The following is a 15077-nucleotide window of genomic DNA, read 5'->3' on the forward strand; positions in this document are numbered from 1 at the left end:
GGTTTTATATTTTGGCACATCCATTGCTGTTTAAGGTCAGGAAACTCACATTAAGCATAACTACTTCTTTTGCCATTCTTCAAAGTACATATTGTCACAATAAAATAAATGCTTTATATACACATCAAGGCAGAACTGCTGCGCTAAATTGCCCCCTGTTTTTATTCTCAAAAATGTAACAGCGACCTGGCCCACAAAGCCTAATATTAGCATGAAGTCTATTCCGCTGATCCTTAGTTCCCACCCAGACATTGATGCATATGTAGTACCTTGAATGGAAAATTAGAGGCTTTCAATGTCATGCTGCCAGAGTGTTTCAGCGGATCTTTTGTCACAGGTGATTAAAAAAAGAAATACATGGCTTGATAAAATTGGATTCCAGTTCTTTGTGTTTAGTGGAACACACTAACTCTGATTTTCTCCCGCTCTGAGGGTTATATTCAGAAAGTGCGGTTGTCATGAAGATGGATTAGATAGCTTCACGACAGGTAACATGTAGTTTGCTAGATTTTACAAAACACTAGTGCCGTCAGCATGTCTGCTGCAACCTTCAATAACTTCAGAGTTTTGAGGGGAGAAATATTTTTTGAAGCTTCATTCTTGACAGGTCAACTTCTAGTTTTTCTCTTGGGTATGTTTTTATAAAAGTTTACTTTGATCCCAGTGAAGAGGCATAACTGATTTTTGAAGTTCTGGTAGGAAATCTACAAGTAAACTCCTCATCTACACAAGGCACAAGGAAATCTACAAACACCTCATCTACACCTCATCTATGCAGTATTTTGAAATAAAATATATATTAAAATTTAAACATTGTTTTTATTTCTATAAAAACAAACACCTTACTAGGTTTCATCCATTTATCGTGACACCTCTTGAAGTCTGAATCAGACTATGTTAAATAAATGTAAATAAATTCATTTCTTCTGAGTCTGTATGCTGAGTCAGTCTGTTGGCTTGTCCAGTCCAGAATTGCCTATTCTGACTGGCAGTGGTTTTTCAGACTGTCAGGCAGAATTTTTTTCCAGCCATCCTAACCAACATTTATTGAACTCCAGGAAATACAAGGGTTCAAACTTGATACCATCTACATATGCCTTACCAACTGAGCTATGCCCGTTCTTCAAGGTCACCAAGAGCAGCTTCATACAGAATGTGGTACTGCCACCCTCAGTCCTCCCAAGATTCTAGAAAGGAATTACTGACAGTTGATAAATCCTGATGGGATAAAATTGACAGAACAAGATAAAGGCTTCAAGGCTTCTGGCTCTGAATGTTTGAAATAGCAGCCTACAAATCAAACTGAGTACAAGTGATGTTCTAAGTGGGTTGCAGTATCATCACAGTTAATATCAGATGTCTCACTCAGTGTAGACTGAGAGCTCAGGTTGCCCCAAACCATTCACTACTCATGCTAGTCCCTCTTACCTGATATAGTGACAGGTAAGAAGTGGTATTTCATTGGTGTCACTGACATGAGATAAAATGTTCTGTGCCTCAACTGCCTGACTCAAGCAGTTTTTACATTATTCCTACATAGGCTTACCAATCTCAAGGTAAGGCTTGAAATTCTCCTCAAATTATTGTGAACCTCCAGATTATAGAGATCAGTTCCTTTGAAGGAAATGCCAGCTTTGGAGGGCAGATTATGGTATGCCATATAATCTAGAGAAGCCCTAGAGTCTCATCACATTCACACTGAGTTCCTTTACTCCCCAGACTGCTCCAAAATTGCTAGGAATTTCAAAAGTTGGTAACTCTGCTCCTACAATACCATACATGACACGTCTGCACAACTTGAGATCCATCAGCCTAAATACAGCACATGCACAGTGTATGAAGATATATCAGGGTCTTGATGAATATCCAGGGTAGAAGCACCTGACCAGTAGAAAACAACAAATCTACTGAGCCTCTGGAGGGCCACCATACATAGTTAATGACTTCTTTTTGATTTGGTGCATCATGAGTTGTGCAGTTCTCATTTAAGGGGTTTGAACATGTTACCTACAATTTCTTATCATTTCAGCATCATTATTTTATTTTTTTAGACTGTTCTACCTATAGACCCCAAACATGGCTGGAAGGGTGACTTTAATGACTCGAAAGATGTTACTGGTTCATGCATGCCAACTATGTTGTCTTTTGAACAACAGTTGAACACAATCTCTTTGAAAATGCAAAACCCAGCTGTGCCATGTAGAATTTCTTGCTTGAATTTAATAATCCGAAGATTATGGAGGAAGTATTATGGTGAAGATAGTTTCAATAGCAACTTGCGACAGAATGTTTTTAATGGTTCTTTTTTGGGGGAGGGGGGTAAAATCTTTGGGGATGACAAAAAGGAATTTGCCCTGTGAGACTTATAGTTGCATCCTTTTCCACCAGAACAGCATCTCATCATGTTTGATGGATGATACCTCAACAGCCCAGACTGCAGAATTGTTCCAAACATTTATTACTGTCTGTGTGAATACGTGCTTCCCAATGCCAGTTTTGAACAAGTTTTCACCTTTCTTCTCTGTAGGCTCCCTTGCTTCTTCTGCTCTTAAATAAATGTTTAGGAGGCTGACTTACATGCTGACTTTGAGAAATTTGTTTCAGTTAGGTCTTTCTGTGTATCTATTTCTCTAAAAAATAATTTCATTTTTCCTTTTTTCTCAACCTGGAAGTTGGATAATTAATCCTAAGGATTGCTTTCCTGGCCTTTCTTAAGTTCTGCAGTATATGTTGCAGCTGTGAGTGGCTGTAATGTAAAACAGTAACCTAAGATGCTACAACACTTCTCTGTGTGAGAGACTGAAGTTCACCCTGCATGGGCCAAAGATGCCCATTTGTGGGAAGTGGGAAGATGCCATTTTTGAAAAAAACTTGCTCAGGGATCGAGTTTCAAAAGTGGCATTTTTGTGCCAGTTGGGAGGAAGGGTGAGCATGGTGCTGCTGCAATACAGCAGCGCCAGCTGTGCCAACAGCACCCCAGGGATAGTGTTTTTACCATCCCTAGGGCGCTGTTTTTTGGCTGTGCAGAAACTGCCTAAGAGATGGGTAAAAAGTTAATAAAAAGTGTATTGAGCTTTTCATGACTTATTTATAAAATATTAATGTGCAAATGGTATACCATATTATGACCTCTTGAGACGCAGGTTAAGTTTTTAGATTTTTTTTCTCCAGATAATGGAGGACACTATAATAATATAGTATCATAGCAACAGAGTACATGTAATTGTGTTAGGTCAAGTCAGACCACTTGTTGAGCCAGCTCAGTGTTTTTCGTTGTTCTGAGGGGCATTGGTCCTCTGACAGAAGAAGATTTTCTTTTCAAATATGCAAGCTGAAGTCTGAGACCTTCTGCATGTAAAGTATGTGATTTACCAGAGAACTATAGTCATCCTAGCTTTTCACTCCTTTACTTCTAATCTGCCTTTAAGAGCATAACCATAAATTATGAGAAACATGAGGCAACTTCTCAAAGTGTTAACCCTCTTGTCAAGGGCATGCTCTCTTTCTGTACCATGTTATGAAATGGTGATATGAAAGGGGGACCATTTATGAGGATAAGAGGTAAGTAATCCATAAATAAGCTTACAGAATTTCAGATTCTTTACCAGTGTTACAAGTTCAGAAGAGTTATGTCTGCACTGAGTCTTTGGTGAATCGCAAGTCCTTAACAGAACTGGCAATAATATAAAAATAGCAAACAGAAACACGGAAGAGACTGTCAAAAATCAGATGTTCAATCATTTATCTTTGGAAAGCTGACGTGTAAGTTTGGATGCCACCAAATTTAAGAAGAGGTGCATTTGTTTGTTTCCAGGATCAGTGGTTTTGGCGTGTCAGAAATAACCGGGTGATGGATGGATACCCAATGCAGATTACATATTTCTGGAGAGGACTGCCCCCAAGTATCGATGCAGTTTATGAAAACAGTGATGGAAATTTTGTTTTCTTTAAAGGTAAGAAGTGAAAACAAACAGAGACTTGAATAAAACGTCATTTGTTTTACTTCATTTATATCTTGTCTTTCTCCCAAGTGGAGAAGCAAACTGGCTTACATTGTTCTTTCCTCCATTTTATTCTCACAACAACTTTGTGAGATAAGGTTAGACTGAGAGTCTGTGTCTGCCCAAGGTCACCTAGTAAGCTTCCATGCCAGAGTGAAAATTTGTACCTGGTTCTCTCCAGTCCTCACCCAGCACTCTAACCACTGCCCTGTAAATTTGGGGTGAATCCTAGAGCTGCATGCTAATGTTATGATGTCAGTTGTGGTTTCACAAAAAGGACATTACAGCATTAGCACAATGCTAATAAGGTAGGTTTCCTACTTTATGGTTAGTAGTGAAGAAAGGTAATGATATAATTGTTTGGTGTTATGATAGACCCCAACCTGTTGACCACATGTGTGAGCGGACCCCAGGAATTTTCCCTTTACTCCAAGGCAAACTGCCCTTGTTTGAGACCAGATTATGTTTAAGGTTGAAGTCTTCCCATCAGATTATGTTTCAGGTTAAAGTCTTCCTCTGCTAATGGAGAGATAGTCCAGAGGAAATTCTGTGAATTACTCTTGAGAATTTAGCTTTGTGATGATATTCTAAATGCAGGTGCAGCTGACATACAGAGAGAGAAGTGGGATTGAAGAGCAGGTCTCATCTATATATTATGGTAGCGAGGGGCTCTTCAAAGCCTCCCCTCTCTTGCTGCCATGGCGGGAAGCGTGAGGGCTGTCAAAGCCTTGCAGAAGCCGGCAGCCAAGGCAACCAGCTTCTGCAAGACTTGAGTATAAGTCGGGGAGGGCTTTTTCAGCACAAAAAATGTGCTGAAAAAGTCGACTTATATTCGAGTATATACAGTACTTCTTTGAGGTTATAGTTAGGCCAACACAGACCAGATTCATTCTCCATTCATTAATCACACTTAGATTTAGACTGTCTGAATGTTCCTTGTCTAGAAATGTTGCAGGATATACAGCCATGATAAGAGATCTTCAGGACATCAGGCAGTACAATATTATCCTTGCTACTAGGAGTAGTTCCACAAAAATGATTTAAAGGTGACTTCAAGTGACTCTTTGTAGCAGTAAATTTAACAGCAGAGGTTCAAAGTTGTTAAATAAAATATTAAGTTCATAACATAAATTGTCGAGTCACTGAGTGGCTGTATGATAACCTATCTAGATTTTTTTTCCAATAGCACTTTAACACAGAATCAGAGAAATGAGCTCTGATAATGTGAAATGACTGTGTATCAAATGACTCAAAATTACTGTGTATCAAATGACTCAGCCCGGTTTTATTTTCATGGATTTTGATTTCATTTCATGATAAATTAATTTTCAGAATTTGTGCTATATTGTCCTTAAAAGCACATATTTCATAATTAAATATATTGACCATACTACAGAGGTGGTGGTAGAAAGTGCTGCCAAGTTGCAGCTGACTTACGCAACCTCATAGAGTTCTCAAGGCAAGAGAAAAATAGAGATGGTTTGCCACTGCCTGCACCTACTTAGCAACCCTAGATTTCCTTGAGGGGGGGGGGGTCTCCCAACCAAGTACTAACCTGGCCAACCCTGCTTAGCTTATAAGATCTGGTGTCCTTTCAGAGTGTGATCCTAGGAACATTTTCCTGGGAGTAAGCCCCACTGAATAAATAGCTAGACAAACTTAGGAATTTTGACTTAGAGCGCCTACTTTTGGCTAGTAGTATGTTTAAAATGGCTTTGTGGACATTGGGAAACATTAATGAAGATTTACAATGATACTGGAAAAAACCTTTATTCAGTTGTGTAGTTCCTGTATATCAAACAGCTCGAAATACAAGAAGGTACAATTCTCTTATCTCATTTTCTTTCCTTTTTTAACCAATCAGATCTAGTCATTTTCAGCATCAGTTGTTTATCCTGCTTATCATGTCATGTGTGTTAAACAATCATTTGTCTTCCTGACATGGTGACATTACAGATTTCAGGTGGGAAATGAATTATTAATAAAGATCTTGTTTTCATGCAAATATCCTTCGTAATTAAAAACTGTATAGTGCCTGGAAAATGTGGCACGTTGAACTGATTTTTTTGGAGTGTTCCCCCCCCCCCCATTTATTTTCCACCAGTTGTCAGCTGTTACTTAAAATTAAAGGTTTCAAATATTCATCTAATTTGAACTTAACATGAAAATTATACTTTATGTTGAATAAATACTAGGTTATCAATGAAACATGTTCACTGGGTGTGAAAACCCATGTAAGTTATCATTATTTATAAAGCTAGGATTGTTAAGGACTATTTGTGTGCATGAAAATACTCTATGTGATTGTATAAGTTAAAATGATGACTACTTGTAGCTCAGAGACTGAAAGGATGTTTAGAACATGTCACTAAGGATCTTAATTTCCAGTACCCACCCCAACTGTTTCTTGCCCTACTTTTCAATTCTTGGCCTCCCCCCACCCCACAAGCTTTGTAGTTAGATCAAATGAAATTTTTCAGTAGCAAAACGTTTCTGCTTCTTCCCATCTTCTGCTGCAAAACAGGGAACCCTGAGGAATGACAGGATGAAGTCTGCAGTGGTGAGGGGAAATCAGTGAAAAGTGCCAGGATCCAATCCATTAAATCTTTGACCTTTTCCGCACAGCAGTGGAAATGAATCTCCACTGGCATAAATTATGCGGTGGAAATTTCGAGATTGCTCGCTTGTAGTAGCATCTGAGCAGCCCTAACACCTCGCCGGTCCCCTCCACTCACCTCTCCTTTCAGTGTTGCTCTGGAGGGCTGGAGGGACACACCCACGCTACCCTCTGACCTCCAGGGGTCAGAGGGGCAGTAATGGCGTGTCCCTCCAGCCCGACGCTGGAAGAAGAGGGGAGGGGAGGGAAAACGCGGCGTCTTCCCGCCAGTGCGGTTCACACCACGCCGGCTTGAAGACGGCACTTTTAAAAAACCTTGCTCATTGAGTGAGGTTTAAAAGTGGCGCCTTCACACCACTTGGGGGAAGCCAGGATGGCGCTGCTGCAATGCAGCAGCACCTCCTGTGCGAACAACACCCCAGGGACTGTTTTTTTCCAGTCCCTGGGGGGCTGTTTTTTGGGCGTGCGGAAACAGTTTTTGTGTAAAAGTTTTCACCCACACTTCTATCTCATTCTTTTCCACTCAGTTTTCCATGCTTTCTTTCTCCCTCCATCTTTCTATGTAGTTCTTTCTATGCTCAGTGGAAGAGCATTGGTTGTAGTAGCCAGTAGCAGTTAATGCTGTGATTGGATTTGGAAGGATCAATCAGGGTGAAGACATTCTGACATTCTGACTTGTTGTGGAAATGGTTTTGACAAACATTCATGTAGCTTGTCTGTAGCTTGACAAACATTCACCATTAAATTCAGGAGGAACAATCTGAAGAATTTTCATAACATTTTTCTGCCATAGTCTTGCTGTCTAGTTCCAGGCATTTTTTTCAGCCACAAGAGTTGGATGGGCCCTCTCAGCGAGATGCAAAATAAAAAAGCAGGATGGAGGAAAAATTCATTCATTAAAACTATAGTTTCCAATGATTGTTAGAGAGGCGTGATGTCATTTCCAGGTTTACCCCCAGAACTGACAGCATACTGTTGCTGCAGGCTGCTTTCTCATGCTGTCCCCCACCCCAGGTATCCCACTGACCTGTAAATTCTCTTGAACCAGAATCCATATTGTGTAATTCTGTGTATTTATTATTATGGAGACACATTTATTGCTCAAAAATAGACCCATGAAATCTTTAGATAGATAACAATGGAAAGATTTTCTTCATGGTTTAAATTGTGTTTATAAAGACCGCATATTTTGGGAAGGTCACTTTTTTACACTGGAGCATAAGCAGCTAGAGACCTAGGGATAAAATCTAGACCCTGAAGGCTTTACATCCACCTCTAGCAGAGCTCTTATATGAAGTATCTCCTTATATTTACATGCAGTATATTATGTGCTTCAACTATTTTATCCCAAGCTGCCACCAAGGCAAAGAGTTTTTTTCTTTTCCATACTGCCTTTATTAGCCAGAGACACAGAGATGTTTTCTGACCACAGACCCTAATTTGTCCTCATTTTCATATTTTGGGGAAGCCTTGGCAAAATGTTTTAGTGCAAATATCGCCATTCTCATGAATTTCGAGTCCTAATTCACAGACCTTCCAGGTCTATGCTGTAAGGAATTCCATAGACGAGAAATAAAAGAAAGGCTTTGGGAGTAAAAGTCCATTTATTAAGACATCTTAGAAAGCTCAAGTGACACGCAGAGTGGCAAGGGAATGACACTTCCCCGCCATAGAAGCACAGGTTATAATACCAGTCACCCCATCCCCTTCCTGCTTCCCATGGGAACAGAGGCTTCATCTCAGCCAAGAAAGATAAAGTCTCCGCCGATGCATTCTGGCCCATCGCCTCGGGCTGTGGGAATGCACTCTAAGAGTTACTTCAACCATCAACACCATTGAATCCCTTTACACTCTGCCTCCCCTAAAGAAGACCCTTCCCCAGGTTTTATCTTGAGAAAAGCGGTGGGAAAGCAGCAATAAGGGTGGGGGCTTCCAATGTTTTTCGAATAAACTCCATTGATTATACCCAGAGGAATATCCCACCCAAGAAACTAAATATTGCAAGCGTTTTGCGATTACAAAGCCCGAGAGTCCAAGGATAAGCGTCCAATTTACGTAGTGCTTTGTCGGGCCATCAGCCAATAGTGGGTGGGGTCTCTTCCCATTGAATTACGTTATGAGCATCGGGAGCTGGAGCCTCCTTGAGAGCAAGCTGGAATGGGAAGACAGGATGGATATTACTAAGAGAGTTAGGGTAAATCTATAGCCGGGCAGTGACATCATTAATCACTTTTAGTAATCTGAAAAGGTCCCACAAATCTCTTGTAGAGTTTGGAATATTTATGCAACGTCTCTGAGATTTTTTTGTAGATAAATACAACTCCAGAAGAGCCCACACTGCAGAGGGAAATCCGAAGCCAGTGTTTATCCGCTTACCAGTTTTGGGAGTCCTTTGCTTGTTGTAAAGGCAGTCTGGATTCCGACTTCCATCATCCTCGGCTAGGGATGAAATCCATTGTTAGCCCGAAATTCTGGGGGGTCCAAAGCAGCTGCGGGTAGTTGTGGCAACAGCGGCGGGAAGGAGGCGACTCAGACACAATGAATTCAAGGGGCAGTTTCTTTGTACTACTATGAACCGCATTGTTGTAGAGGCGATATCATAAGCGGAATAAGCTTCGCTTTAATTGTCTTGGTGGTAGTTGGTGTAACAACGTAAATACTCGCTCTAGAGGGTTCTGTTGTTCTCTCCGGCCTCGGGCCCGTCACTTTGAACGGCAGAAGTGACGGCGGCCAGGCTGCCCCTAACAACCCTGCAAAAAAACGCTTTCCAGAATTTTGAGATGAATTGGGGTCACGGCGGTGGGAGACTCCCTTTGCCGAGGCCGGAATAGAGCGGTAAACATGTTGAATAAACAACCGTGCCAACTTAGAGGCCGAGGAGGGATGGAAGCACATGGAATAAAAATGGGCTTGCCCAGAGAATAAATAAGTCTACCACCACCCACAAAACCGTATTGCCATGACTTTTCGGGCAAATTCTGTAAATGAAATCCATGGAGATGACTTCCCAAAGTGGCATGGAAGCTACCGGGAGAAGGTTTCAATAGTCCATGGGGCTTTCCCGGGATAGTTTTAGCTTCTGCACAAAACCGAGCAGCCTTTTAAATGTATGCCTCAATGTCTTTATGCGATTCGCGGCGCCCGCAGAACTGCCGCGGGCTAAGTGCAGAGTTTTCAAAAGCCAAAATGTCCAGCCCGAACGGGCATCGCATTAGCAAGCTTCAAAGAACTTGCTTTATGAGGGGAGGCACGCGTACCAATATTCCCCCCCTCCATGAAACTCCCGTCTCAAAGCGCGGTGGGAGTCTCCTTCGACGGCTGGAGGCTCCTTGCAGCCCCGGGCCTCCTCAATTCCCGCGGGGGGGGGGGGGGGGGGGGGGAGGCGAGACTGGGGAGCAGTGGAGGAGAAGCGGACGTTTGAGATCGGGTGACAGCCAACCCCAACTGGGAGGGGGTAAGAACAGTCGCGTGGAATGTCACCGTGGGGCAGCTCCCACCCCCTCCTCGGTAAGCGCTGAGCTGATCAGCCAGTTTGTTGGTTTTCCAGGGGAAAAATGAACTGTAAAGCTTGAGAAACGAGAAATCATTGCCGAACGGTTGTTTTGGCGGACATCTTGAGGGGGGTGGAAAGAGCTGCCAGGTTTTATGATCCGACCAAACTTGAAAGGGGTGCCAGCCCCTCCAGCCAATGGCCAGAGTGGAGGTCTTTGATGGCCATGAGTCTCCTTGTCTCCCTTACAGTCCAGTTGAGTTGGCACCAGAGAATTTTTTTTAGGACAAATAAGCACACGGAACCAGTCTACCATCTTTATTTTTTCTGCAAACAGAACCTTTTAAGTGCTTTGTCCGAGTAAGATCCACGTGAACCACAAGCGGGAGATCCGGGTCGGAGTGCTTTAGGATAGGTTGGTGGTAAACGCAGATTTTAATAGTTGAAGGCTAAGGTTTGACATTTCTCAGACCAAAAAAGGGGCCCGGGCTTATGAGACAGTGGATCTTTACCTCTGATGTCGTTAAGAGGTCTGTGAGAGGAGAGAGTCAGTTCAGCAAAGTGGGGTATAAAAAATCCACGATAGAAATTAGCAAAACCAAGAAGCGACTGGAGTTCTTTTGCGGTTGGTGGGGCAGAGCCATTGGAGGACTGCTTCAATTTTAGCAGGATCCATTATTGTTAAACCCTCGGGCGAGATCGGTAACCCAAATAGTCAATGGAGGTCTGATGAAAACAGCATTTGGAGAGTTTGGCAAAGAGAGTTGTCAAGCATGGCGTTTTAATACCTCTGGTGTCTTCATGCTCTTTCCTATAGTTTTGCGAAGTAAATTAAAAGCGTCATCTAGAGTATACAACCACTCCCTTTTATACAGTAAATCGCCTGGAGAACTGGTTGATAAGGGCCATGTAAGCTCAGGGGCCCACTTAACCGAATGGTACATTATTAAATATTCCAAATTGTCCAAACTTTGTGTTAAGCGCTTGGTCAGGTGTTCATATCCTTCCAGCAATTCTGACTCTGTAATAAGCTTCTCTCAGGTCCAATTTAGTAAAAATGCGTCCTTTGCGGAGTGCATCTAAAGGGTCCTTTGATCAAAGGCAAAGGATATTTATTGGACAGGGAGACCGCGATTGAAGACCTCGATAATCCGTGCAAAGCAGTCAGAAGACCCATCTTTCTTTTGACAAACAAAAGCGAGAGCAGCGTGTGTGTGTTTGGTAGTCTACCGCGTATGAACCAGCTGAAGCTAGGTTTCTTATCTAAGAGACACGAAGTTCCTTCTCCCCTCAGCTGGGAATCATGCGGTGGAATTCTACGCTTAAGGTGGTTATTGCCCCTGGTTGTATGACAATTTTACAGTCAGTGTCTCTGTGAGGTGGCAACTGATTAAGCATTCCTGCCTCCTGAAAAAAACTCTGGCTAGATCCTGATATGCAGGTGGGATGTCAATAGAATCGGGAGCAATCACTGAGGAAACCAGAGAGGGATGTGTCAGGAGAGGCGTTGGGTTTCTTCCCAATTCATGTGTTCACCACAGGGAGGGTCAGTGAATTCTAGGATCCTTTCTTTCCAAAATGGAATTTTTTGGTTCATGTAACAATAACCAAGGAATACCCAAAACTATACAAGGTGTTTGGCCACTGGCTTCAAAATGAAACTAATTTTTCTCCCAATGGTCGGTATAGCGAGGGAGGAGAACCGGCTGTGTTGTTTGTACTGGGCCGGGTCGCCCGCTTTCCGAGGGGCTGCCGTCCATCTGGGTGAATGGTATGGAAGGCCCAGCCAGGGAATTCGATCTAGACCCACAAGCTCCTCTCTGCCACCTGCCTGGGTACGTGATTAAGCAGTGGGAGCAGCCCGGAATCCACACAGGGCTGAGGCTATAATGCCAGTGTGTTTAGCCGGGGGGTTGAGCCAGAAATGCTTGAACAGTAATGGGAGCGCTTCGCCTTCACTCACCGGTCAGAATTGGACCCCATGTCCATGGTGGCTGAAGAAAGGCAAACAGCTGCTTCCCCTCCTCTGGGTCAGCATTCGGTCACGCTTTAGGCGAAACCCGGTGGGAGGCTGACCCTGACCTGCACGTGGTGGTTTGGCCGGCGGAGTCGCGTGGAGTTGGAGCCCGGTTGGTTTTGCTTCTAGGACAGTTGGCTAAGATGACCTGGCCCTCCACCCAGTAAAGACACAACCCAAGTCGGCGGCCAGCGTTCAGAGAGTGGTTTTCATTAGGAGCGGCTGGGCTTGATTTGGTGGACACAGTAGTGGTTTTAGGCGTGGGGCGTCTCCTCTGACGCAGCTGGCGTATTCCAAGCGAGGCGCCACCCAGAGACCCTAACTGGATCCAATCTGCAATGATGCGAGGAACCCGAATTAAAAACACCCGTTTCCACGTAGTTTTACTGTCCACAGCATCCGAGAAGTATTCCTAGCATTTCATGCTGATTCAGGCCACTCAGGAGTGAAGTTTCTCGAGCAGCCGCCGCGACGCAGCGTTCAATGAGGACAAATTCTGCAAGCGGGCGGTTGCCTTGCTGGATAGTTTTGATGGAGTGCCGAATAGCTTGCATTCTACCGACGCCTGGATCTTAGTAGCGCTCTTAAAGCTTGGAGGAATCACGGGCACTGTCACGAAGAGTCCTCATCCCTGCAAATCCAAAACAGTCCACGAACCAGTCGGGCTGCTGCCCCATCCAGGACTGAGCCGATGTCCCGTGATTTTGGCGTTCAGACCGGTTACATGAATCATCCCCTTAATCTTCCAAGTGGGCATTGAGTTGCAGGATGAAGTAGGGGAAGTTTGGAGGCGGTCCCATCAAAAGCGGAGCTGGTATCGAGGGGCGATAAATAGCCCCGTTCGGCGGCTCCTGAGCCTTCGCCAGGAGGTGTGGTTGCTTGGTTGAGCAGGTTGGGCGAGGCAGCTGTTGTGCGGGGGGCGGAATCCAGGGCGCTTGGGCGGTGCGGCTGGCGCTTGGGTGGCTTGGGACCCAGATGCATTGGCCCCTGGCACCCGGCATGATCAGCCCAGTAACAGCATAGACTCCAGCAGAGACCCCTGGTCTGCTGCCTCCTTAGTTCCCTCTCCAGCGCAGCCGTAGCCCTCTCTCTCCTTGCGGAGTCCAATGCATCTTGGTGCTGCATACAAAAGCAGCGCTTTTTTCCCCGTTCTAATCCCAACCAGTTGGAGTCCCGTTTAAGGGCTGGTGAGTTCACTGCGTCTTAGGCGCCTGAGCAGCACTTCAAGGCTGTTGCCGTTGTAAATCCAGTCTGGACTGTTCCAGGACTTTATCATGGACTGACCCGATTCTGGAGGCATGTTAATGCGTTGGAGCGCGTCTTTTGGCGCGGTCCAACTCAGGCCTGAACTTCTTTGGCGTTGCTGTTCTCGGTCCCTTCTGCGGTATTTTCGGCGCTCTTGCTGCAACTGTGCCCGTTCCTCACTCCCATAGCGCTGGCGTTCACGGTTCCATGCAGCTTGGGCATCTGGCGAAATGTCGTCCACTTCCTCATCCCAGTCCTCTCTCGATGGGAGAGCCCGGTCCAGCTGGGAAGGCAGGCTTTTCTTAGGACTCTTCGTGCGTCTGGAGGCGAGGGCATGAGGAGGCACCGTGAGCCGCCCGGTAGGGGCCACCGGTGGCTCCTCGAGGCACCTCAGGTGCAGTCGCTGGCCGGGATTGGGGGGTCCCGATTGGGGAGGCGGTGCGGATACCCCTCCCAATTCCAGAGTTTAGTCCCGGTGTCCTTTGGGCCCGGGCCCCAGTGCTGTGCCCGCGGTGGTTCTTTGGGAGCATCACCAAAATCACGAAGTCCAGGAATGCCGTTCAATGGATTCCCTGGGTTGCACTCGAAAGATGGTCAAAGCCCACGTCTCCTCCATGACAGGTTGCATCACAGGGTTTGTAATCCACACCGCAGCGGGTAGAGAATCCGATCCACAGGAGCTCGATCCATGGACAGTTCCCCAAGCGAATTCCTCATGGAAGTTCCCCATCGTCGTCGCCACGTCCTCGTTCCAGCGGGAGTAAGGGAAGACTTCGTGCTGGATACGAGGGGCGGAAAGAGCCACCAGCAGGCCCGTTCTCCTGCTGGTTCCTCCAGATCCAGAAAGGGAAAGGTCGAATTCCCTGCTTTGGGGGGTACCGCACCCTCCAAGCAGTAAAAATTCAACCTCTCCATGCGCCAGACAAGAGGTCCACTGCAACAAGAATATAGATGAATTAGGATTCCCTGCCACAATGCTGAGGAATTCCATAGGCGAAAATAGCCAAAAGGCTTTGGGAGTAAAAGTCCATTTATTAAGACATCTTAGAAAGCTCAAGTACCTGCGCGGTGCCAGGGAATGACACTTCCCGCCAGAAGCACAGGTTATAATACCAGTCACCCCATCCCCCCTTCCTGCTTCCCATGGGAACAGAGGCTTCATCTCCCGCGCAAAGATAAAGTCTCCGCCGATGCATCTGGCCCATCGCCCGGGCTGTGGAATGCACTCAAGGTTACTTCACCATCAACACCATTGAATCCTTTACACATGCAATGCGTATGGTCTCCAGTGCCCATCCGTCTAAATGCCTGCACGCCATGTAGCACAGAAGGGACTATGCAGCATATAACCTGCTATTTTATGCACTACAGCTACTGAGCAATATGTTGAATTACAGGATTTTTTCCTGCTCAGTCTTCAGCCAAATGAACCATTGCTTTTTTAAATTGGTGGACAGCCGGCAAAGTAAATGAATACAGCATTTGGTGGCAAAAAGCCTTCAACAAAATGTAACAGTCATCTATAAATCTATAAATGCCATAACTTACATTGAAGTCAGTAATAGTAGTTGTTTATTGTCAGCCATAGGCCATCGCAATTACAGAGATAGCATAAATCGTTGAGTCCTATGGATACACTAGGACAGTGGTGGCGAACCTATGGCACAGGTGCCAGAGGTGGCACTCAGAGCCCTCTCTGTGGGCACG

General features: G+C 44.9%; 1 protein-coding gene across 2 annotated transcripts in view; it reads left to right on the forward strand.

Annotated features, from left to right (window-relative positions):
• The window catches only part of MMP16 (matrix metallopeptidase 16), a 227813-nt gene that overhangs the window by 180808 nt on the left and 31928 nt on the right, over positions 1-15077 (forward strand). For both annotated transcript variants that reach the window (XM_048508339.1, XM_048508340.1), the window contains one exon: positions 3815-3953. In XM_048508339.1, coding sequence (XP_048364296.1) covers positions 3815-3953 — 139 coding nt within the window. The remainder of the gene's footprint in view (positions 1-3814; positions 3954-15077) is intronic.

This window comes from Sphaerodactylus townsendi, linkage group LG09, assembly GCF_021028975.2.
Source record: "Sphaerodactylus townsendi isolate TG3544 linkage group LG09, MPM_Stown_v2.3, whole genome shotgun sequence".
Taxonomy (NCBI): domain Eukaryota; kingdom Metazoa; phylum Chordata; class Lepidosauria; order Squamata; family Sphaerodactylidae; genus Sphaerodactylus; species Sphaerodactylus townsendi.